The sequence below is a fragment of the Epinephelus moara genome, chromosome 19 (assembly GCF_006386435.1).
Source record: "Epinephelus moara isolate mb chromosome 19, YSFRI_EMoa_1.0, whole genome shotgun sequence".
Taxonomy (NCBI): Eukaryota; Metazoa; Chordata; class Actinopteri; order Perciformes; family Serranidae; genus Epinephelus; species Epinephelus moara.
Window position 1 is genome coordinate 20043848 of NC_065524.1, and position 25484 is coordinate 20069331.

The following is a 25484-nucleotide window of genomic DNA, read 5'->3' on the forward strand; positions in this document are numbered from 1 at the left end:
GAGATTCTGCGACACTAGCTGAAAGCCTTAACACTCTGTAGACAGTTATACAGTTATAGAGACATCTGGACACTCCCAGAGAGAGAGACAGTGTGTGTGTGTGTGTGTGTGTGTGTGTGTGTGTGTGTTGTGTGTGTGTGTGTGTGTGTGTGTGTGTGTGTGTGTGTGTGTGTGTGTGTGTGTGTGGCAGAGAGAAAGAGAGAGGGGGGGAGAGAGCGAGTGTGGACACTCCCAGACAGAGAGTCAGAGAGTCAGTGGAAGTGCAGCAGCCACTTCTCTCCAGAGCGGGAAGTCACTCACATCAGCATCCTCACTGCAGGTAGGATGCTCTCTCACATCAACTTTGAATCTGCTTAAGTCTCGCACGGCTCCGCCTTTCCTCAGGACCATTTAACGTGTTCATTTTTCCACCACAGATCTGAATCGCACACGGTGTAGAGGCTTTGGGCTGAAACTTTTGTCTCTGTTCCAGGTTCGCAGCTCGGAGACGCGCCAGGATGTTCTACTTTCACTGTCCGCCTCAGCTGGACGGAGAGTGCTGTCGCTCCAACACATGTAAGTTTCCTCTCTTGTGTGTTTACAGCATCGTTTTCACCTGATTTCATTCAGCTGCGAGTTATTTTTGATATGTTCTTAAAGCCAGAGTCTGAAAAGTTTTTGTGACGCTCACGCTGCGCACTTGCGCGCACAAAGTGTGTGTTGTTGTTGGAGGAGGACCGAGAATATAGGCCTGAACTGTTTTCTTTTTTCTTTTTTTTATGATCATTATTCATTAATAATGAAAATGACACATGCTTATAAAAGAGAAAGTTATTTTTATGCAGTTATGAATAAAAAGATTTAAACCCGCAGTTCGTGATCGCCTTAACAAGACGATAAAAACAGATATTTTCCATGTTTCAAAATTGAGTTGGCTGCATTATGCATCTCCAACAACATCTAAACGAGCGATTTATTTCTCTGACACACAAATTCAAAGGTGTATTTAAAGGGTTAAGTCTGATTTTCCCTCTGCTATGTCAGTCTGCTGGCTGTTTTGGTGAAAAGCGCTGGTGGTTTGGCCCCGGGGCAGAGGGGGCGTTTTGTCCCGGGCACAGATGTTGGGTGTCATGGCTCTTAGTCCGTCATGGTTCCCCTCAGACACCCAGCATCAATGTTTCATGCAACTAATGGAAATACAAAATGTGCCAGAGATCTTGTCTGCTTTGGCCAAAAAATATAGTTTGTTTCTGCGTTTCCTTTTTTAAGATGTAAGCTTTCCTTTTATAAAACACATTTAATGAACTAAATTAAACACAAATATTGAATTTATCTAATTTTATTGAGTGACTGAATTCTCTCTAATAAACTTTTTTTTTTTACAGTGAATTCAAGCGGCTTTGGGAACCACGCCCCGGCTGATTTTGATGATGGATTTCTACGTAGAAAACAGCGCAGAAACAGAACAACATTTACTTTGCAACAGGTAATTATTTTCCAGGACAAAAATATCAATTATATGAAATAAAATTGAGCTTCACTTAAAGAGAAACAGATAGGGCTACTAAACTAAAACCAGATAAAGAATAAAACACTTTGCAAAGTTTTCAAAATGAAGGACTTGAGTGCTTTTATCACAGACACAAAAATAAAACTTTTATAATTGGTCTGATGCGATAACGACCTATAAGAAGAAAAAATCAACATTGCTTCACACTTATGAAAATAAATATGCAAGAATTTCCTATCTGTCCTTTTGAAGATCATGCGTGGGCATAACTGTAAATTGCCCTCTCTTTGCAGGCAATTAGATGTTAGGCTAATATGTAAGATTATTTTCGTCTTTTTATATCTGATAGTCTGCTCCTGTCAATGTGCAAGCGAGCGGGTTTTTAACCAGCATATCTGATGATAATATAAAGGAAGAGAAAGAAAGAGAAGCCTGAATAAACAGATACAAATAAATAGATCAATAGAAAATAAACTTATTAAAACTCAATCTTGTGTTTTGTGTCCATGCAGTTGGAGGCACTGGAGGCCGTCTTCGCCCAGACTCACTACCCGGACGTGTTCACCCGGGAGGAGCTGGCCATGAAGATCAACCTGACCGAGGCCAGGGTGCAGGTAGGCTGCAGCAGCGTAATGTGTCCTGGGCACGTTTGACCATGCAAGAGAGGGTAAATTAAGCCACTCTGTCATTCCGGCGATGCACTTTAATAACATCAACATAATGGTGAATATTAGATTAGCTTGATTAATCGGTCATTCATAATTAACCAGCGATAATGTTCCTCACTAATTTGTCCGCGTCTCAAAGGTAGGAATACATCATCCATGCAGATCCTTTCCCAGTTACGCAGACAGAAATCGGCGTGTGCTTTAAAAAAGAGGGCAAAGCCTGCAGCCTCCAAAACTCTCCTTCTCTCTCTCTCTCTCTCTGTCATACACACACACACTTTAAAGCACAAACACACACCAAAAAAACCACGCACCTTAAATTTGGCAATTTATATTCCGGTCCTGCCCTGCACATATGCGCGGTTATAAACTTGGCCAGATGTAATTAAGTTATGTGTCCTGTATGTAATTTCCTGCATTCCAGATTTGCTTTTGGGTTTTGTTGTGCGCACAGATCTAATTGTGGGAAATATAATAGTTTGCCTTTTGTTCCCCAGGGTCATCTTACTATCGCTTAAACCCAATGGCGGGGTTGATAATGGAATCCAGCGCTGTAAATTAGGGATTGTAAACAAATTATTCCCCTCCTAATCCGATTACCACATTCCTATTATTAAATCTGAACATGAATCCACCGCAGTATGCAGGGATATTAAACTTACATTATTATTAGAAAATAAATTTCCTTTCTGTTGTAGTGTTATTGCCCCCCTTTTTGTAAAGTGTCAATGGGCCTCCCCCGCATTAAGAGCACGCTGCAAATTGAGATTAATGGAGCAATTATAGCCCATTCAGAGACGGGTGTGTGTGTGGGGGGGCGCGACTTCTAGCTGGAAGGTGCAGGGGTGAGATAAGTCCATTGGTTGTATTGTTGTCCTGCCACCAAAATGTTGTCCTTTCTTTATGCCGAATGAATGCAAGTGTTTTGTTTGGCTGTTGACATCATTTATACCTCCGTTACAATAGGAGGGATGCAGAGCACATGCACACCGACTCTAACCTCCATTCACACATCATGATTAATGCCTGCTAGAACCAAGTCCTAATCGAATCTGATGTTGTCAAACAATCACTAAATAGGGAAATAAACGACTTCATCATAGCTGCCTCTCTCTCGGGCAGCACAACTGTCAGTGGGAAGTCATTAAAATATGATAATGAAAAATTGCTCAATTAAATGTTGTTATAGGCAGTGACCTTCATTCGATTAAGATACCAGAACTTGGCTATATGTTCTCAGCTCTGTGGATGGTGAAGTTTTGGGGATAAGTATAGGGACTGTGGGAAATTAGAGCGCTCATGTGACACATTCAAACACCTCTTGATGTACAAGACAAATCAAAGCAAATAGAGCATTTAGGAAAATGTCACATGCATGCTTTAAGTTTGCATTTGTCTGTCTGTGAAAAGAAGATATTAAGAACTTGGTTAGAATCAATTTAGCATGGGTATAAAGCTAAATTCAATAAATAAAATAAATGGATGCCAACTGCTAATGTGTCAGGAAATGCAGCCATTTTCCAGCTTTAATTGGTGATTTAATTTAATTGTCTTCTCGTTCTTTTTTTTTTTTTTTTTTTTTTAATGCAGGTTTGGTTTCAGAACCGCAGAGCAAAGTGGAGGAAGACGGAGCGAGGGAGCGCAGACCCTGAAGGAGGGAAAGAGCAGATGAGTGACGGCACTCCTCCATCTCGCAGCATCAACTCTCAGTCCCCAGTGGACCACAGCAGGAAGCAGAAAGAACCGCTGGAGATGCAACAGAGGTGAGAGAAGACAGATGATTGTTGGAGATTTTATTGTAGGGAAACAGTGTCCAAGTGGTAGCAGAAAGGTTGCTGGTCCAGATTTGCAGACTGGTGGATGATTGAAATGAATAAGAGGCAATATCCTTTATGTCAATAACTGCCACCACAAAACTCTGACAGCTATCCAGATCATTTCTGTAGATTACACAGCAGCCTTAATAAACTCTTCCAATTAGATTGATTATGAAACAATCAAAGCCACAGAGAAAAGCAGCTCTGCAGTGCACATTGTTGTTAGAAAAGTTGAACATACTTCCATAAATGCAGGATCAGTAGAACAATTTGTCACTCAATCACAATCTGTTTTCTCTAGTATCAACAGGACAGTGGGTCCAAGTGGTCCGTTCTTCCCATCATGTATACCAGGCACACTCCTCAACTCTGCCACCTACGCCCAGGCCCTCTCGCAGGTCGCCACACTGAAAGGTAAATATGATTCTCATTACCTGGCAAGTAGAGATAGTGATCATGATGAAAACCTGGTTTCTAGAAGTCTTCAACACATCTCCTACTGTGGTTATCTTTCAGGTAATGGCTTGTGCTCCTGCTGTGTCTCTGACCCCATGGGCTTGTCCTTCCTGCCACCCTACGGTTGTCAGGGCAACCGCACAGCCAGCGTGGCCGCCCTGCGCATGAAGGCCCGCGAGCACTCGGAGGCCGTGCTGCAGTCTGCCAACCTGCTCGGCGCGGCGACAGGGCCCGGCTCCGGCGTGGGAGTCCTGTCTGGAGTCGGCATGGGCGCAGCTGGGGTGGCGAGGCCCACGGTGGGCTCTGCCATCGAGGTGCCCGTCACCGTGGGGAGAGGGGGGGACACCTCCAGTCCCAGCCCGGCCACCAAGGTCTCAGTCCTGGGAAGCAGTCCTGACAAAAACCCTCACTGCTCCAAGGAATCACTGGAGAAAAAGTGAAGCGCTGGACTTAAACGTGGACGTACTGATACTCTAAATCTGTGTGATCGTGCCTGTTATTACTCTACTCTGGTCCTACGAACAACCAAGCACAACTACTGACTGACTCCAGAAACAGCCTGGGAAAGACTTTACTGATATCACAGTGTGTGGATGCAAACATTGAAATATTTATTTGACAGTAAATTATTATTGTTTGTGAGAAATGCTGAATATTTGGGGCCTTGTTATCCCCATAGAAGCACAAGTGTGGTTTTGGATCTATATCTGTCGTCACACACTCTTGGACTCTATTTGATGGACTAACATAGATACAACATGTGTGCAACAAAAACCTATTTGATAATGTGAATTTAAGTAATCCTGATACAGTTCCTCTCATTTTCATAAAGAGGACGGATGCTTACATTGTGAATGTTAATGCATGTAAACTGTAAGTGTAGAACTGATGGCAGGACAGTGAGGATTTGGGTGGATTTTGGCAATATAATGTTTATGCCATCAGCTCATTAACGGGCTCAAACAATCTCTCATTCTTTTGATTTTTAAAGTGAAAGTGCACTTTAATAATAATCAGCCATTTTCAGTGTAAATGTGTACATGTGCCAGAATACAGTATGCTCACGTAGGCTGAGGCAGACCCAGTGACAGAGCGGTGGTTGTCCCCTCCACTCTGTTAGCACATCTGTGGCGCCAGCAGACAGGGAACACACCAGTCCTGTTGTGACATGTTCTTTAAAACAATTAAAGATGTAGTCGCTCATGTTCCTCTCCTGTTGCCTCGCGCTCCAGCCATCTGTTGTGATACATTATTTATCAGTTTCCCTTAAAGCCGGGAGAGGAGAGCAATCGTGACTCTTATTATTTATTTACTTTTAGGAACGCTCACCCTCTTCCTCCCTCTCTTCCTCTCTGTGAGCATTTTTTAATAAACCCCATTAAACATGATATATGCTATTTATTAATGTTGGATTTACATTTTGAAAAAATATCATCTCTCATCACCTCAGGGCTCTTCACACAGTAGTTTATCACAGGCAATACATGTGTTGATTTATTATTCCTAAATATCTCTTCACCAGGATGACTCTTGAATAAAGGATCAGCTGATCAGATTGCGAATACTTAACCGCAGAGCACACAACCAGTAGTTGGGCTGATTCAATTTGCGTCCTTGAGGATTTTCAGGAAATTACTTTTGATAGTCAATAACACAATTAAGTAAACTACACACACATTATCATGAATAATTGATAAGAAATTATGTATTACCATGAAGTACTGGTTCAATAATTGATGAGGCGACACCCTGGTGACATGGAAGAGGGAGATAATGTCAGAAGTCGTGCCAGGTTGTACACAGAGTACAGAGCACTCATGTCCTCTTTTTTTTTTTTTAACACCATTATGTGTGCATGTTGTAAGTACCCTGCAAATATTCTAATAAAGTGACGCTTTCACTCACTGTGAGTCACCTTCTTGTGACATTTACACTTTTTAAGATTTGATTTTTTTTTTTATTGGAACACTATATTTCCCTATGAGAAAACAACACACACCACCCATACAAATAAATTCATGCTTTTGAAACAGAAATGACAAAATGCAGTTAAAATAAAGGTTCAAAATCAGAACCTATTATGGCTTATTTTTATATATTTGGTATTATAATATTATATAGCAGGTACTCTGTTGTATCTATTCACGGCACAAATAATATTACCAAAAACATCATGTCCTAATATAATGATTTTCTTTAAGAGAGCTCCAGAGCAAAGATGTTAAGCCCCCTGACATGGCAGCTAATGATAACACAATATCCTTATACAAATCAGCTCTTTTTCCGAAAATGTACCAATATGTACGACACAATCCAGCCAACTCATACAAAAGACGTGAAAAACACATTCAATCTCTCCAAAATTGAATACAGTAGTTGTGGAATTTAATCATTAGCCAAAACAAAGGATGCTGAAGTTATAATGACTCCGATCATCATTAAGTTCTGCATGGTGCCCATAATTCACTGCTTTAATATTTCATAAACAAGTCAAGTTGGTGTTGACATTCAGCTGTGCATGTGGCATCATTGATAATTTTCTGTCACCTAAAAAAAGTCCCGAGGCGGTTTTGTGGAGCATTGTTATATCAAATTAGCTGGAGAGCGGCCAGAAAAGCAGACAAACATGGTGAATATGGGGGACAGCAGTTGAACTCTGTTCTTACAGTGCAGTTAATGGGCTTCTTTTGTTGCAGTAATGAAATATTTTTGCAGGGATGTGGGGAAATATGTCCTGAAACAGGGAGACGTTGTGCACATGCACCCATCCACAGACAATATAAGGCACACAGAAAGAGACAGTGTGCTTAAGAAAGACTGGCACATACATACAATTCTTTTGCTTGACATTGGGTGCAGCACCTAAAATTTTTACTATTCAAGGACCCAGCTTCCAAAATCAGACATACGGTGCATTCAGGGCCGGTCCACTGAGGGGCCAAAAACACCCCACTACTGTATCATCTCTGCTTTTCATTCCTGCAACAGACCTGATCAATAACCCAATCAATTAGAATCAATTAAGCTCATTTCTGAATGGAGATAATACAAACAAAGCATATCTTAATGCAGCAAGTAATGTGCCTGTCTGCTGTCTGCCACATAACCACAGCTCCGCTCCTCCTTACTCAGCACAGGGAAGAGCATCCTCAGCGTTTGTGATCAATGCTTACAGTCCTCAGTAGCTCCACAATGAAACTATTTGTTGAAGTAAAGTTGGAGAGTTTCACTGTGCAAAAGAAAACAAAAGATATATATCAAACATCACAGACCAAAATGGGACTGGACGCCTGTTCTCAGTTTGTCCACTAGAGGGACTGAGTGAGCAGGGAACTTGTCCAGACTCCACAGCAGCCTTCATTTCAAACTTCAGTGGGGAAATTGAACATTTTAGATAAACACACACTGAGTCATTTTTGCTGAGGGACGTTCTTGTAAATTGAATTTTACTAATCAAAACAATTTTTTCAACAAGTGCTGAGTATGAAGGCCCAAAAGTAAGAAGCAAAACAAGATGAGATAGCAGAAAGTTGCAAATTCTGGATGAGAATTTTTCAGATATGTGAAACTGATTATCTTATGGTAGTTTTATGGATGTAACTGACTGACATGGAGTTCAGGGTGGAGAGAAAAATGGTGGATGAGATAGACTCTTTTCACACCAGACATTTTAACTTGTCAAGCAAAGCAGCTTTATGGCTCCATTCCATGAAGTCTTAGTAAGCAATGTCACTGAGTGACTGTGCACAATAAGCATCATAGAACTGGCTCACCTAAATGGGATGGGGCTATTGTTACTGTTATTAATTCCACCTGTGCTTTTCCTGCCTCCACAAGTCAAAATGTGTGATGTAGGTGGATGTGGCAGTGCCGGACCTAGCACATTTGGTGTCCTTGGTGAGCTTCCCCTGTTGCCCCCCCCCCAAAAAAAGACCATACAGCAAGGGTTAGGTTTAGGGCTAGGGTTAGGTTTAGCTCCCCACAACCCTTTGCCAGGATAAGCGGCTATGGATAATGAATGAATGAATTAGGCCTATTATCATTATCATTTTTATTATTATATCTTCTATATTAATTGTATTTATTACTAAGAAGAACAAGAGTTTTATGAGAAATCAAAACAAATAAACAACATAGCTACAAACAATGATAATGAACAATAAACAATAAGAGAATACTGTATGTGCTAATTAGCAAATGTCATCTTCTTGTTTTTGTACTGCACCCTGGAAGGCTTTTCATTTTCTCTTTAATGCTCTCCACATACACTCCATTTCTCTTATGTTCAATTTTTTTGAATGTCAAAAAAATAAAAATAAAAAATGCCTATGTCACTTATGGGAAGATCTGCCACAGGGATTGTTTAGAGGGGAGGAAAGAGATTAGGTAAAAAGGGATTACTTCAGCCTTTCCCGAAGTTTAGTGAGCTGCATGCAAAACCATCTGTGTGTATGTGTGTGTGTGTGTGTGTGTGGGCATACATGGAGGAGTGCGTCTCCATTAGGGCCCATGTGTGTGTGTCCATCATCCCGCCAGACCGGCCCTGCACCCGCCAAGAATCCCAGGAAACTATCTGCTACAGCAATCTCCTATTATAGCAGCGGGCTGTCGGAGGGGAGGGAGAATCGGGGGTGAAAGGGGGAGGTACAGTTCCTCCCCTTCCTCTGCCTTATGGCCTTTTCAGCTGGGGGGTGAGTGAGGCTGTAGCGAGGGAGATTAGACTTCCATAGTTGAGTGTGAAATCCACAAACATCTCTGATGTGTGCCATTGAATAAAATAACTTTAACCTTAAATGAAAACACTTCTTAAAAATGAAAAATAAATCTGCTGAAACCTCTCTGTCATTTGGGCTCATGGTCAATAGAAGGCTATATTTGAGTGTATGGTGATGATAGCAGGTGGTGACCAGAAGCCACTTGTTGACACTCCATATAGTACTTGGCAGTTCTGTTCAACGAAGAGGGTGGCACTCTAGCGTGAGGCAAATGAGCTATTTATATCTCCCAGAGGGGCACCCAAACTACATTCCCGCCTCCACCCAACACCCACAATAATAACACACCTTTAGGATATTAGGTTTTTCTCCTGGTTTTGACCCCACAACCTCCTCAGTCAGTTGTAACACTTTGTGACTATTAACTCTCGCTGCTAATGGTCGACAGTTAGCCGTCCAGATTTATAAATAGTTGAGAGGCTGTTTGTTTCATCCGTGTGACACTCGACACCAAAGGATCTCACAGATCTGCATGCGAGCTCAAGCCCTCATTCTGTCCCCCCATGGTGGACAATCTCTCTGGGACAACTCCTCTATTTCTGTCTGGTCACCAGCCCCAAGCCCCGCTGCCCGCCTCTGGTCAGATGCTCAAAGACCTGACTGTGGACTACATAGAGGTTTTTGCTTTGGATTGTTGTCAATAGGAAGAGTCAGAGGTGCCAGAGAGGGCTTGTGTGAGGTGAGAGGGCAGGATCAGATCAGCAAGGCCTTTTTGGGGAGCGTTTTACGATAAGGCCCACGTTATGGATTATAAAACTGGAAGGTAAGACAACAGCTCACTCTACATTCTTGTTCGTGCTGAAGAAGGGACACTTTAAGAATGATATAGAATAAAAACCTCAGAAACAAGAGATATACTTAACCTTTCACACATGCATGCACTGTCATTTTTTAGTGAATTTAAGTGTAAGAGTGGACATTTTTATGTAGATAAATGAAAACATATGAAAAAAAATCTCTGCTTTAAATACACATTCACTCACTAAAGGTATTGACTGGCAGAATTTTATTTTATTCCACTGACAGTTGCTGACATTTATAAACATTTAGTCATACCCCCTCTGCTCTCAGATTTGACACATTTGCTGCTGGTCAGTCTTGGTTTGGGCCACAGTGCCTCTGAAAATGAGGCCTCTTTGGTGTCAGGTTTTAGAGTTGGAGGCCCGTCACTGGACAAAAATAAACCTGTCACATGCAAGAATTAACAGAAATCACCCTGACAGTTTGACATGAGATTACTGCTGCAGAAAAGGACTCAAATTAGGGTCAGTTACTCTTAACCGTGCATGAGTTTTGAATGCTACTTTCTGATGTTTGAAGATTCTTGTGTATTGAACATTTTCTTAGGATGCTGAAAGTGAATGTTATCATAAAAGGCATGCCCTTACCTAAGTTGTTGTTTTGTTTCAGGAGAAAGGTGTTGCATGACATTTTTAAACTTCCTTTCATTTCTGCACCAGTTTCACGTGATAGTGACTTATCCGAGCAGTACAGAGGTGCGGTGTGTAACTGTTCTGTAGATTCATATGACATGGATGGCCTCCAGGTCAGAAGATATTAATGAACTACTGGATATTTTGAGCAAGGTGACGGCTGCCCGGCAGCTGCAGTTAATTTAACCAGAAAATACCCATGACGTCACCTTGTTGCATTTAAATGTGCAAACTTTTTATTTAAAAGCACAACGGAGGGAGTGTGTGATGAGAAGGCTATAAGAGGGCCCTAGGTTGGTTGAAAGAACATTTTATTACTGAGATGTTGAGCATTATTTTTAATCACAAGTTTTATTTTTTAAGTATGTTTTGCATTGTATCATTTTTACATTTTAAATCCAGTTTATTACAAGTGTAGTTTTGAAGGCCCTCCATGAGCAATGCGCAGCAGCCAGCTTACTGGTGATGAGTGAGAGAAACAAGACTAGGAAAAGCTATGACGTCAACAGATACACACATGTCACAGCACTCACCCATGACCTTTGCTGTATCAGTTTTACAGACCAGAAAACACAGATTTTATTTATGAAAAAAAAAAGATTTGCACAGAAATGACCTTATTATTTAACCCTGCTAATTGTTTTATACTTTATATACTTTTTATTTTACACATTGGTCATTTTGGTAATGACAATGTTTTCAAGTAGTCTAATTTAAAGGTCCAGTGTGTATAATTTAGGGGCAGAAATATAATATAATAAGCATGTTTTCTTTAGTGTACAATCACCAGAAAATAAGAACTGTGTTTTCAGTCCCTCAGAATGAGCCATTTATATCAGGTGGGTCCTCTTCCACAGAGACCACCATGTTTCTACATTAGCCCAGGTTGAACTAATCAAACACTGTCTCTACACAGGGCCATTCACATTTTCGTCCGCCACTAAAGTTCTCCTATACACACTTGGCACGCAGGAGAAGTTTCAGTTGGCTGCAATCTGCAACTTCAGACACTAGATGCCACTAAATCCCACACACTAGACCTTTAAACACAGTTGGCTTTTACTAATTTAAATGTCACACTGGAACATTTACGATGAGAGATTATGTACTTATACCGGCAATAAACTTTCTAATTTTACCTCTGAAATCTCAATTTAGCTGCGCTTCTACGTAAGGATATTTAAACTGCTTTTCACCTGCTGTCTGTACTGTAGTAAAACCAAAGGGGTTTCACCACAAGATTAGTTTTCAATGTAATGTGTCAGCTTACTGGTCGTCACCAGACTTACTGACTCTTCTGTTCAAAAGAGAAACAACTTGGTGGAAGTCGAACCTGCTGGTCTGACTTGTCTAACTTCCTATTATTATTAACACTTTGATAATGTGACATTTTGTGTTTGTTACTTAAAACCTCTGATTATGGTTAAGCCAATGTCAATTGTGTCCATGAGTGTGTGTGCGTGTGTGTGTGTCTGTGTGTGTGGTCATCTAAGTTGGTACCGATGCGCCCTGCTTTCCCAAAATAACTCACGTGAGGCTGTCTTTACTGTGCCTAGCAACAGTGTAGTTTTATTCACAACATGTCTCTGAAGGTCATAGTGACTGAGTAGAAGGATTTGCAGAGCTGTTTTAAGAACCACATACAGTACATTGTTGCTTAATGCAAAGGGAAAAAAGCTTCTTATCAAGGCCAGCTATCATAAAATAAGTACAACACCAAATGAGTTACAGGTTTTTAAATGATCTCACATCAGAGCAAGGCCTTTGTTCAAGGTTGAAATACATCACACACATCATGCAAACACTATTATAAAGCTCTTTATTTTAAGATGAATGGTTGTGTGAGTGCATGTTCAGGTCCAGGCTAATTCTCCTTTCTTTTCTCCTGCAGGAAAAGAAGAAATTCCAGGATATTTTTGGACAGAGGCCAACTAAAAGGCACCATGTCTTAGGAGCTACTTGCTGTAGAAGATCCTGACCGAGGGCCCCAAACTCTGGGTCCTGTAGCTCCAGCAGCAGACAGTGTATAATTTTGAGGTCTGGGATTGCATGAATGACTGAACAACTGAGCACAGTGCTCTTTGCTAGCCATCCTGCATCATGACATCAGTTGAGAAGCGCCGCTCAGGCCGAAAGAGTGGCGGACATCGAAAGCACAGTGATGGAGGCTACAGTGACACCTCCAGCGGTGGGTCCTTTCTGGATGAGACTGACCGTGAGGTCAGCAGTCTGACAGATCGAGCATTCAGGAGTCTCTGCATTGGAGATGAGGCTGTTTACAATGACTCAGACCTGGGTTCATCTTCTCCCTGCATCCAGAGAGACAGACAGCTGGCCTTTGGCCAGAGTGGCATGGACAGAGACAGAGAGGACAGGGAGAGGGAGGAACTTAAGAGAGCAGCACATGAGAGCTTCAGTCTCAGGATGCAGCAGTACGGACAGGACTGGATCCATGGAGGAATGTATGGGGCTGAGATCCAGAGAGATCCACAGTGGGAGGTTTATGGGGAAAGGACACAGGGGAGGGTTTCTGCCACATTCCAGCACTCCTTTGTGGAAACCTCTCAAAATGAGGCATCTCTGAGGGAAGAACAGCTGTCCTTCCTCAGCAATGGAGCCACAGAGTTGAGTTCGCAGCAACGCAGAAGCCGCTCCAGAGTTTCCTCTCTGATCAGAGCTTTTAACTCAGAGGGACAAAGAGATGGAGCAGGGATGGATGGTAAACTCAGAGAGTGGAATGATGAACCAAGCTGGGACAAATCAGCTCTGATGAGTATCCAAAGGGAACTTTCTGAGTTCTCTACATCTTACCAGCAGAACTTTAACAGTGGTCATTTCCCCCCAGCTGGCCCATTCTCATCTCAAGACACCAACTTCTACTCCTCTGAAGTAGCAGCAGTGGCTCACATGAATTCTGCATCTTCCTTTATGAGATCTTCCCACAGTAAACACAGCATGTCCGCACAGGTCAACTGTAACTCTAACTTCTTTATTCACAGTGAGTTTAGTCCCTTCAGGGTATGGAGGGACCATAACCGGTTTCCCTTTCACAGAGGAGAAGTCTCAGGGTTTATGCACTGTTCAGAGTTCCCTAAATGGTATGAGACACCAATGTACAGGGAGCTTTCACTGGAGGCCCAACCACAGGCTCCCTATAGGTTTGATGAGAGGGGCATCAGACACCAAAGGAATAACTTGGCCCCTGCGGTCCCTCCCTCTCTTCCGCGCCCCACCTCAACATCCACAATGCTGCAGAGAGCTGCAGCCGTGGAGAAGCGCTGTGAGTCAGAATTAACAGGACATTACCCCCACAGGAAGCGGACGCAGAGCTTGGGATCTAACAGGCTCCAATCTCAACGGCCATCAACTGCATCACCTTCCAGCGACATGTCTCGACGTGTCCAGGACACCATCAGCTCCGTCAAAGCCCTCCAGCAAAAACTCAAAATGATGACAGAGCAAGGTATCACAACAGGGATGATAGAAAATCAACAAGGAGTGTTTTGTAGCAATGATAATTCTATTCCCTTTGGCAACAATGCAGAAACAGTGGCACCGAATGTTGTCAGCAATAACACAAGCACAACTCCTTTCAACATCAGCCAGTTGCTCACACCGTTAGTCCATCCACAACAGGAAGTAGAGACATCAGAGGTCCGGCAGTATGCAGCCTCCCCTCAACCTGTAGAACATGCTCCAGTGCGAGCAGAAAGCAGGGGAGCCACTCCTGATGTCAGGATGTCAAACTACAAATCCAGAGCCACAAGCCTACTCTTCAATCTCAAAGACAATAGGAAAAGAGTGAAAAGCACCTACAGTCCTACCAAATTTAAAGGCTTGGAAACACTGGAGAAGAACAAGCAGCCGTCTATCCAGGAGCCAAGAGACACTGTAATAGACATCCCTGACTTTCCAGATCCAGACTTTCAGTTTCCCCAGGTGGAGGAATTCAACAGGACAAATGCGGCTTCGCATCAGTATGTGAACCAGTATCAAAGCCCTGGATTGGCACTTACAGCACCAAATTCTTATCCTGCACATGTAGGCCAATATCCAGAATACCCTTCAAGTGATTACCAGACAGCTCACATGCAAAGTGAGATGGTTCATCAACCTGGGTTCACTGGCTTCATACCTGAAAATTATGCTGGCAATCAGCTGGCTAATGGACAGAACCTCCATGAAGACTTATCGTCATTTACTCCCTATAAGCAAGGCATGATCGATAATGCAGAGACTCTGGGAGGAGATGCATACAGGCTTAAACCATCTTACACAGCGGCAGAAACACAGCGGCTAAATGCTGACAACAATCAACCCAGAGAATATTTAATAAGTAAGGCAAATGCTGAGCAACATTTTAATGAAACAGTGGGAAGGGAATTCACAAAGGTGGATAGATATCAGCAGCTCAAAGACAACAAACATGATTACAGTAATTTGTCCTCACAGGATAGGTGGAGACAGACTAACAGCCAAGACACAGAAAATCTCAGTCTGAAAGCAGCTGTCTCTCCATGGAAACAAGAGATAACAGCCTTAGCGGAAAAAGACCAACATGCACAGGCTTACCAAAGAGCAGCTATGGTAAAGGAGGAACTAAATTTACAGAGAGACAAATACAGAGAGGGAAATCAGCAAAGTATAAATACAGAGCTTGAGAAAATAGAGTCAAGGGAGAGTTTTGGAGTTGGAACATCTTCTCATAAAACAGCTGGGGTGGTCAATCCCAGCATGTCAAACCAAATCCCACAATATCCTCCATTTAGTAATGACGCTACAGACAATCCAGCATATTATGGACAACAGCAACCTGGAGCTTTTCAGGACAAACATGTCCTTCAACAGTATTACGGACTCAATAAGGAAAATGAAATGAAAGATAATTATTTGACACAGAACTATAACAGATATACTGATCAAGAGTACAGAAATCAACACATGTTATACTCTAATAAAGACAAAAGTATGATCACACAAGAAACAAGCCAGAGAAAACAACATACGCTGATTCCAAAGATGTGTGAAATGCAAAGTCTGCAACCAGTAGAAGTTAAACCACTGTTTGAACATAATATGCAGAAAAGTTCATTATCCAACCCTGATAATACGTCTGGTTCCTCACTGGCAAATCAGGTAAAAGACAGACAGTCTGCTGAGGTCATGGCCAGAACTGAACCAGCCATGGCAGAGCATATAAAAGCACAACACGCCCAAGCAGAGTTGGCAAAGGGTCAGCACTGGGCTCAAGTGGAGCAGCCCAAAGCAGAGTCGGCTAGGTTAATTTTAGCAGGGCAGACTGGCTCAGAGAAAGTCAAACCAGAACAGGCCAAAGAAGAACTAACAGAGCACGAGAGAGTAAACCAGGCCGAAGCAGAACACATTAAAGAGGAGAAAATAAAAGAGGAACGGACAGAAAAGTCCAGAGAAAAACAACCAGAACGTGCCAGAGAGGAAGAGACACAGGCAAAGCAAATCAGAGAACAGAGAGTAACAGAAGAGCAAAGAAACAATACAGAGGAAACAGGAGCCAAGCACTTGAAAGAGGAGCAGGGTGAGCAGGTCAAAGCAGAACAAGCTGCAGATGAGAGGCCAAAAGAAGAAAACATAAAAACTAAACAGGCAAAGACTGAGCAGGCTGGGCAGGCAAGAACAGGGCAAGTTAAAACCGAACAGGCAAGAAGAGAAGGGATCAAAGCAGAGCAAACTGAGGAAGAACAGGTTCGAGCAGAACAAGTTGAAAGGGAGAGGATGAAGGCCGAACAAATCAGAACAGAAAAGGTTAAAGCAGAACAGGCTGAAGCAGAGTGCAGAAAAGCAGAAAAAGCAAAATTAGAGCAGATACAAGAGCAACAAGCTAAAGCAGAACAGGAGAAAGCTAAGATACTAGAGGTGGGAAAGGTCAAAGCAAACCACATTCAAGCCGAGCATGTTAAACAAGAGAAAGCTGAGAAAGATTCAATTCATGCGGGTCGAGTAAATGAAGAGCAACTATCAACACTGCTGAGTAAAGCCAAAGAGAGACAGGCAGAGCAAGCAAAGTGGGAACAAACCAAATTGCAGCTAGCTAAAGGACAGCTAACAAAAACAGAGAACATGCTGGACAGGGCAGCTAAACCTGCAGCAAAACTCACAATGACACAACAGGTCAAAAGTGAGCCAGATAAAGTTGAGAGAGTCAAGACAGAGTTAGCTAAAGCTAAAGCAGAACTGGCTAAAATAAAGGAGAAAATGAAAGGAGAGCAAAAAGACAAAATCAGAAATATAGTTCTCACAAAAGAGAATGCGAGTAAGACAGATGTTCCTTCAAAGGTAAATGCCAATAAAAATGAAACGCACAAAGATCAAGACCAGGCAAAGCAAATCCATCAACAGAGGGAAGAATCAGTTGTTAGCAGGCAAAGTATAGATCAAGCTAACAGAGGGGCTGATGATTATGAGCGTATTAGAGAGAAATATGGTTTTATTGATACAACTTCGCCAAAAGGAAACAAAGCATCAGCTGCAGGAAATGTTTCGTCAAATGATGGCAGTGAAACACCGGCTTTATTTCTAGATAAAGTTGAGACAATGAATAATGAAAAATCAAAAGATAAATCTAGTCTTACAAGCAAATCTGCAATAACTAACACAGAAAATAAGGAGGAAGTAGGCAACTTTAAATTCAGTGAAGTGACAGAAAGTCAGTATGTTTACAGTGAATCATTAAAAGAATTCAAATTGTCCAGTGGTAATGATTTATCTACCAATGTAGATAAAAGAGCAAATAGTGACCCTGTCACTGACAAACTGAAGGATGACAGGGTTGAAAAGTTGGAAAAACGTGACCCTCTTAAACACACTGATGTGACACAGCAAAGGGACTCTGATTTGCCCAAACCTATCTCCCTTGAAAGAAAACCCAAGTCAACTGAGCACAGCATAGGTCCAGGTAAAGAGCAGCATTTTACTCCTCCCAAAGCATTGTCCCATAAAGAGAGAGCACAGACCAAGCAGGAGATTCTGACTTCCAAGATAAAAGCTCATGCTGAAAAAGAGATTTCAGCTATTAAAGAAAAGGGCTTTGCTGTTCGAGATGGGTTTATGTCCAAAAATTCTACCAAGATGTTAGCAGGTAGTCAGAGCAGTAATATACGACAAAGGCCACCATCACAGGAAGTGTCTAAAAAGCATGAAAGCACAATGTCAAGTAATATAACACCAAAGCACCAGACAGAGCCTTCAGGTATACAGATGGAACCAGTCAAGTCTGTTATACCTCCCAGTTCTGCTACAATACCAGTCAAGTCTGTAGCAACCACAACTCAGTTAGTAGATCATCCACAGAAGCAAGTTCCCAAAGAACCAATGAAGAGCAATGACAAGGTGCCAAAACCACCCGCAGAAACAAAACAGACAGGAAGTCATACAATGAGCTCAGACGAAATGGCAGGAAATCAAAAGAAACAGAATCAATCTGGAATTAAGTCGCCAATACAAAGTAAAGAGAAGGCGACCAAGAACATGCAAGACAAACAGGAAGCAAATCATGTCGAAAACTCTGGAAAGCAGAAAGAGGGACTTAAAGACAATCCTGCTGTAAACACTGACCATCTCAACAAAAGGAAAGAGGCTCCATTACAAGCTACAGCTCTGGACAAAGCTGAAAGCTCCAAACAAATGACAACAGAAAAGGCTGCGAGTAAAGATGACGCAGTTCATGAGAAGTCAGCACCTTCACTAAATCTGGTCTTAAGTCAGAATGATACCCCGGTGGATGATGACAGCTTGCAAATCACAGGAATAATGGTAACTGTACGAGAAAGACAGCCATCTTTCAACACTGGTCAGGGGAATAACAGCACTCAAGAACAAATGAATGCAAAAGAGAAGGAGTGCAGTAACTCAGAGCCAGATAAACATCATCCCAGCTCAGGCTTGGATGTAAGTAAAGTAAATACGTCTTCAAGGGAAGCTGGCATCGTACAGCCAAAGGATATAGCTGTGCAGAACACTCATTCTACAGTGAAGGAAGATCAAACTGAAGGTGGTGTGAATGATCCTCCTGAAAACATACAAGAAACGTCAACACCAGAGGCAACACAGAACAATGTGTCTGAAAATGTCACTGTCAAAAGGACTGATCTCCAGCAGGGGTGTTTTTCTGTAAATGCAAGACCCCAAAGGGTAACACAACTCCAAGAGCCACTGGCTGAAAAAGGTGTGCCCCCCACAGTCACTGTACCTGCTAAAAATAAAGTGTTGGCTGAAACTCAACCCCTTCTCTACAAAGAGGACATAATAGAATGTGAAACGAAAGACTGCTCAAATGAAACACCAAAAGAAATCCCAGCAAATGGCATAAAGACAGATGAAATAAAGACCACTACCAAAGAGAAAAACCCACAAACAAGACCAGCAGCAGAAACCAATGAGAACTTTATGGCCAAAGTGGTGAACACAGCAATCAACGACATGAATAATCCAAACAGAGCTGATGCTAGAACTCTGATAAAACATGACATCCAGCCGTCAGTGAAAGAAGATATGTCAGCAGTCATAAATCCATCCAATAGCAGGAACACAGATGACAAGAGTGCACCCCTAGTGGAAGAAAAGAGATGTGATTTAAGACCACCAAAGCCATTTGATACACCCAGTCCATCTACCCATATAACTGAGAATGAAAACACACACGAATCTCCAAAACATCAGTATAACGAAACACACAGTGGAGAAAATGATCCAGTGGACGGTGAGGTGCATATAGGTGGCATTGCCATCAGAGTTGTGCCAGCAGTGACAGAGAAGGATGACCTGAAGATGGCGGGAAAACATCATGTCACCACTGTCCCTTCTGATGTAGCTGCAGCAAATGAACCTAAACAAGTTGCATCACCTAGTCATGAAGAAAAGGTGAGCACTTTAAACAATGAAGACAGAAGCAAAGATCTCATTTCATCCAGCAGGGAGAAGGCGATGAAAGACAGTTTGGAAGACAACTTGGGGGCGCAAGGCATGTTGTCCAGTGTGAGAAATCTGTCAGATTCACTGAAAACCAGCAGTCAACAGAGCAGCATGAACGCAACCAGTGAGAACACTCAAGCTGAAAATAGAAAGCCTGAAAAAGTAACTAAAAGCAGGAAATCAGTGGATGAATCGAAGATACGACCAATGGAGGGAGACTACTTTCAAGTGCAAGGGGTAGAAGAAACAATTGATGAACCATCCAATCGTACAAATGTAGGCGATAAGTCAGATGCTGTTTCAAAGGAAAGAGAACTTCCAGGATTACTACCAAACAAGGCAGCTATCAGCGATGAATCATGCACTGTGGGAAAAAATGAAGTCTTTATTTTGGATGAAAGTATAAGGAAAACACTGGAATCAGGCTCAGTAGGCGTTCAAGAAGAGAACATGAAAAGGAAAAACAGGGAAACAGATGATAATCTGGCTTCAAAACAGAGTGATAGTCCCACTGAGAGACAGAGTAATAAAAATGAGAAGACGGAGGCAGGTCAAGCTATTCTTATCAGAAAACATCACACAGAGAACCATTCCAGTTTATCAGCAAGGGAAAGACAGAAAGACCGAAATTCACACCCGACAAGAGAAAATACAGTTAAAGAAAAAGCTGAAGTTAAACCAAAACCCAAAGAAAGGGTATCCACAATACCCGAGATATCAGCTATTGCAGACTATGCCAGGTTAAAAGTAATTGTTTCAGAAGATGAGGCAAACACAATTCAGGAATTCCCACCCAACAAAAAGGAGGGATTCTTTCCACTAATACAGACTCGTCATAGCAGACGTCCAGTATTCACTGTTGACCCACCAGACCTCTCTGTGAAAGAGAAAAGTTTGCCAACTAAGACAGAGGTCAGCTCCAAAGTGAACAAAGAGCCCAAGCCCTTAGTATTTCCTATTACGGACAAAGAACACCAGCGGACAGGGATGTTCAAACTGGGAGACAAAGAAAGACAAGAGAAAATGCTGTTAGATGCCAAAGCCAATGAAGGTGTATTAGACACTGGGGCAAAACATGCACAACATGTCAAAGAAAGACACAAGTCACCAACAAATCATCTTAAGACCCAGAGACGTGAAGAGCAAGTGCTTCAAACTGATACCCACAAAGTTTGTCAGGTAGAACAAAGTATTCATCAGCCAAACAATCCTCCCCTGCAAGCAACAACTTCATCTTCTGCAGTCAACACGCCAAGAGGCACTTCTGTGACACAACACCTAAAGCCACTTGATAACTCCAATCCACATGAAAAACTCGTGGGGCAAGTGAGTAACACAGAGGAGAGCACAGCAACTAAGATAGGAGAAGAGAAAACAGAGAAGCAGAGACAAGAAAGGACTGCAAGTCAGCATGAAGAAACAGGAGCAAAACAGCAGCGTAGAGCAAAGCAGGTGGAGAAAAAACAAGTTTCTAAGATAGAAGAGGAGAAAAGAGCAGAGGATCTGAGAGTAAAACAGATGATAGAGGAGAGGAAAGCTTCCCTGGCTGAAGAAGAGAGGAGAGCCGCTCAGAGAGAAGAAGAGAGGAGAGCAAAAGAGCGGGAGGCCATTGCTATTAAGATCAAGGAGAGGCGGGAAAAACAGAGAGAAGCAGAAAGAAGAGCAGAGGAAGAAAGAGCTGCTCAAAAAGAAGAGGAGATGAGAGCAAAGCAAAGAGAACAAGAAAGGAGAATGAAAGAAACCGAGGAGAAGAAGAGAATAAAGATTGAGGAGGAGTGTAGAGCAAAACTGAGAGAGGAAGAGGAGCGGATAAAAGTGAATGAAGAAAGGAAGAGGGTGAAACAGCGAGAGCAGGAGAGAGCTGCACAAGAGGAGCAGCAGAGGAAAGCTGCACAAGAGGAGCAGCAGAGAAGAGCTGCACAAGAGGAGCAGAAGAGAGTTGCACAAGAGGAGCAGCAGAGAAGGGCTGCACAAGAAGAGCAACAGAGGAAAACTGCACAAGAGGAGCAACAGAGGAGGGTTGCACAAGAGGAGCAACAGAGAAGAGCTGCACAAGAGGAGCAGAGGAGAGCTGCACAAAAGGAGCAACAGAGGAAAGCTGCGCAAGAGGAGCAGCAGAGAAGAGCTGCACAAGAGGAGCAACAGAGGAAAGCTGCACAAGAGGAGCAGCAGAGGAGAGCTGCACAAGAGCAGCAGAGGAGAGTTGCACAAGAGGAGCAACAGAGGAGGGTTGCACAAGAGGAGCAACAGAGAAGAGCTGCACAAGAGGAGCAGAGGAGAGCTGCACAAGAGGAGCAACAGAGGAGAGTTGCCCAGGAGGAGCAGCAGAAGAGAGCTGCACAAGAGGAGCAGAAGAAGAGAGCTGCACAAGAGGAGCAACAGAGGAGAGTTGCACAGGAGGAACAACAAAGGAGAGCTGCACAAGAGCAGCAGAAGAGAGCTGCACAAGAGGAGCAACAGAGGAGAGTTGCACAGGAGGAACAACAAAGGAGAGCTGCTCAAGAGGAGCAGCAAAGAATAGCAGCACAGGAAGAGCAACAAAGGAGAGCAGTACAAGAGGAGCAACAGAGGAGAGCTGCTCAAGAGGAGAAGCAACGGAGACCTCAAGGGGAGCAGCAAAGGAGAGCTGCTAAGGAGGAGAAACAAAGCAGGGCAGCTCTGACCGAGGAACAAAGGCAAGCTGCTCTGATTGAGGTGCAAAGGCGTGCTAAACAGATAGAAGAGAAGATCCTTGCTGATGTTGAGGAGAAAAAGAAACAGAGAGAGGAGGAGAAAGCTGCTCAAAGTTCAGAGAGGGAAATGATCAGAAAGATCCAAGAGCAGAAGATTGAAGAGCAGAGACAGAGAAAGGAACGGATGAAAACTCAGAAGGAGGAGGAGGAGAGGAGAGCTGCTGAAAAAGAAAAGACAATTCTAAAACAACTAGAAGAAAAACAAGTCAAAGAGGAGAGGAACATACTCCTAGAGAAGAACAAGGCAGCACTTAAAGTGGAGGAGAATAGAGTGGCACGAGAACAAATGTCAGCTCAAAGAGAGGATGAGATCAGGGCGAAAAAGAGAGAAGAGGAAAAGTTAGCAATTCACAGAGAAAAGGAGAAAGCCATTCAGTTGGAAGAGCAAAAACGAGCAGCACAGGGGACAGATGCTCTCCAGTACTATGCCATCACCTCGACAGAATCAGAGAGGAAACCCAGAGAGAGACAGTTATGTTCCCCTTTACCCTCCCAAAAAAGACACAATCCATCAGGGCCTGGATCAACTGAAGACTCGGGACCCTACACGAGGACTCATCGGCCACATGCTCCAGCATCTCCAGCTCCATCTCTGCCCCGCTCCAACACCTCCTCTCCTGCTCTGGGAGTCAAGCCCTCAATGTTCAGGGTGAAGGATAACACCTTCAGAGGTTCCTCTTTCACCAAATCAGTCAAACCACGCTTCCACAAGAACTTCGGAGAGGATTTCCGGGTTGGTTCACCCATGGACAGGGCGTCTGAGAGAGGAGAGGAGGAGCAAGAGGTAATGAGACGCAGCGCTGGAACTCCTGTGTATCCTGACACAGGGCTGAATAGACTTGCTGCTATCAAAGAGTCCTCTACGTTTCAGCCAACATACTCATCACAGGATAACTTGGCCCCTCTCCCGCAGCACAGGCCTTACTCCAGGAGGAGCATCGTTTTTGATGAAGATGACTCCCGCTCTGTCATCAGCAACATGTCGGAGGATGTGGAGAGTTTTGCCACCAGTGCAGCAGACCTAGCAGATGTACGAGGCATGTATGATTATGACAGACCAGAATCAGCCTGTAGCTTCAGCAGTGATGTCTCCCGTTCTTTGGGCAAGCCTCCAACTGTTCCTCCAAAAAGTGAGAAAGCCCTGCGCAGAGCTCAAAGGCTGACTACTCGGAGAATCAGAAAGGAGTTATCCAAAACTGCTGCAGACAGCCCTGCTGGAGTTGAGAAATCTCCTCAAGAAGGCTCCAGTATTCCTTCCTCCTCCTCTTCCTCCACTGAGGTACGCTCCTCTAGCCGCCAAGCTGTGGCTTCCCCCCATTTTTCCTCACCTGTCTCCCTCGCTCATGCTCCAACATTGGGGTGTAGCTTGCCTTCATCACACACAGAGCACCAATCTCCTCACAGCTCTTTCTATGCTTCCCCTCATGCCACTGGCCCTGTCTCACTCGCAGTTGCTTCACCTCATGCTACTGCTCCTGTTTCCCTCCCTGTTGCCCCGGCTAATGCTGCTGGCCCTGCTTCCCACGCTGCTGCACCTAAAACAGTTGCTCATATTCCCTCTTCTCCCACTCTCCATCATGCCAACCACCCAGCTCCAGTGACACAGTACCATGTAGAGACAAGCTATCCCCAGGCCTACCCACTGACCCAGCGTAAGGTGCTGCAGGACCTCGGCTCTGGTCAGTATTTCGTGGTGGACGTGCCAGTTCAAGTGAAAACAAAGACATTCTTTGACCCAGAGACGGGAAAGTATGTTCAGCTGAACGTACGCGAGTCTGGCCAGAGCACCTCCCGACCCCAGCCGCAGCAGACGTACCCACAACCTCAGCTCCAACCCCACATGCAGGTCAAGCTTCAGCAACAATCCCAGGCATCTCCAGCTGGCAAGCCCCTTGTGCTTTATCAAGGCAACCATGGCTATCCCCAAGGCTACCAACCTCCTGCTATCAACTCTGTGCCCCACCACAGGTCATCAGCCCCAGTGACTCCCCACCAGGACCAACAGCCTGTCAGGGAGAGCCACATCTACGGATATCCAGCCCCTGAAACGGGACAGAACTCTGAAGTGCATCGCTACAGCCCGGAGAAGACTCCATACATGGACACAGTTAATGATAAGGACAAAACATATAACAGAGTTTACAACACACATGGCACATATGAGTCGTTCCCAGAGTGTGACACAAACAGCCAGCTTGCAGGAAGCTCCATTTATGAAAATGAAAGCTCAGCCCACTCACGATATCAGTCCCGTGATATAATAACCATGGGTGAACTGGAGGACTTTATGGAGGTGTCTGACTGGTGAGACTGGTAGCTTTTACTCAAACGGGGATGATGTTCTAAAACAGACGAGTAGCCAAATAAAGTGTTTGATAAAATAAAGATACCCAAAAGCACAGTATGAATGGATGATGATATGCAGTATTTTAAGTGTTTGTAAATGAGAATAATCTCAGAATGTTTTTGGTTTGTAGTTTTAAAAAGCCCCACTGAGATGCTGTTAAATTACTGCTGTTGATTTTGAAGATTAACTGTTGAGCTATTTTTTTTTTTTTGTGTTACGGAGAAGTTCACCATTCCATTTGACTTTTGAATGTGAGAAGCTAAGGTATGTTTCTTGTGTATACAGTATGATCAGTATCCCGTTGCCTCCTAAACCTAGAAATATGTTATTATACAAATGGCAACAGTGTGTCTGTAGTGTTTAGTAGTTTAGAGAAACACTGGTTTCTACTATGAACACTGGCAGGCCTGCTTAAGTTTTCATTCTTTTTTCTTTTTGGAGAAATCCTTCTTTTGGCATTTTGTGATGCATGAAATATTGTTAAACCCACAGCGTCAATCAAATATCTGCAGATGGTGTAAAGCATAGTTTGTGTATTTAACCACTGTGTCAAAGTGAAAACATGGTGATGTGATCATTGCTGTTTTTAAGGTTTAATTTCATACAGTAGTCCATTTTTAAAGTTGGAAGTTTGTGAGAATGTTTCTGTGTTGCTGTGATTCAGAATTGTGTGACATGGACTTCTTCAGGCAATAAAAACACACTTCGTTCAATCAGCCAAATAATTTCACTCCACGATGACTGTCTTTAAACATCACACTGTAAAGGTTATAAATAAATAAAAAAGGAAATATAAAAGACTGCTGCCCCAGGTTGATTTC

At 43.2% G+C, this 25484-nt stretch overlaps 2 protein-coding genes across 2 annotated transcripts; both read left to right on the forward strand.

Annotated features, from left to right (window-relative positions):
* The first annotated feature begins 207 nt into the window (after positions 1-207).
* On the forward strand, positions 208-6329 carry drgx (dorsal root ganglia homeobox). The gene is made up of 7 exons (XM_050071200.1): positions 208-319; positions 473-555; positions 1365-1465; positions 2002-2103; positions 3748-3920; positions 4276-4388; positions 4491-6329. Exons 2-7 carry the CDS (start codon positions 498-500, stop codon positions 4868-4870), a joined length of 927 nt encoding a protein of 308 aa, XP_049927157.1. The 5' UTR covers positions 208-319; positions 473-497; the 3' UTR covers positions 4871-6329.
* Positions 6330-9591: 3262 nt separating this feature from the next.
* LOC126406936 (uncharacterized) lies at positions 9592-25452 on the forward strand. The gene is made up of 2 exons (XM_050071527.1): positions 9592-9968; positions 12530-25452. The coding sequence occupies exon 2, from the start codon at positions 12739-12741 to the stop codon at positions 24622-24624; it is 11886 nt and encodes a 3961-aa protein (XP_049927484.1). The 5' UTR covers positions 9592-9968; positions 12530-12738; the 3' UTR covers positions 24625-25452.
* The last annotated feature ends 32 nt before the right edge of the window (positions 25453-25484 follow it).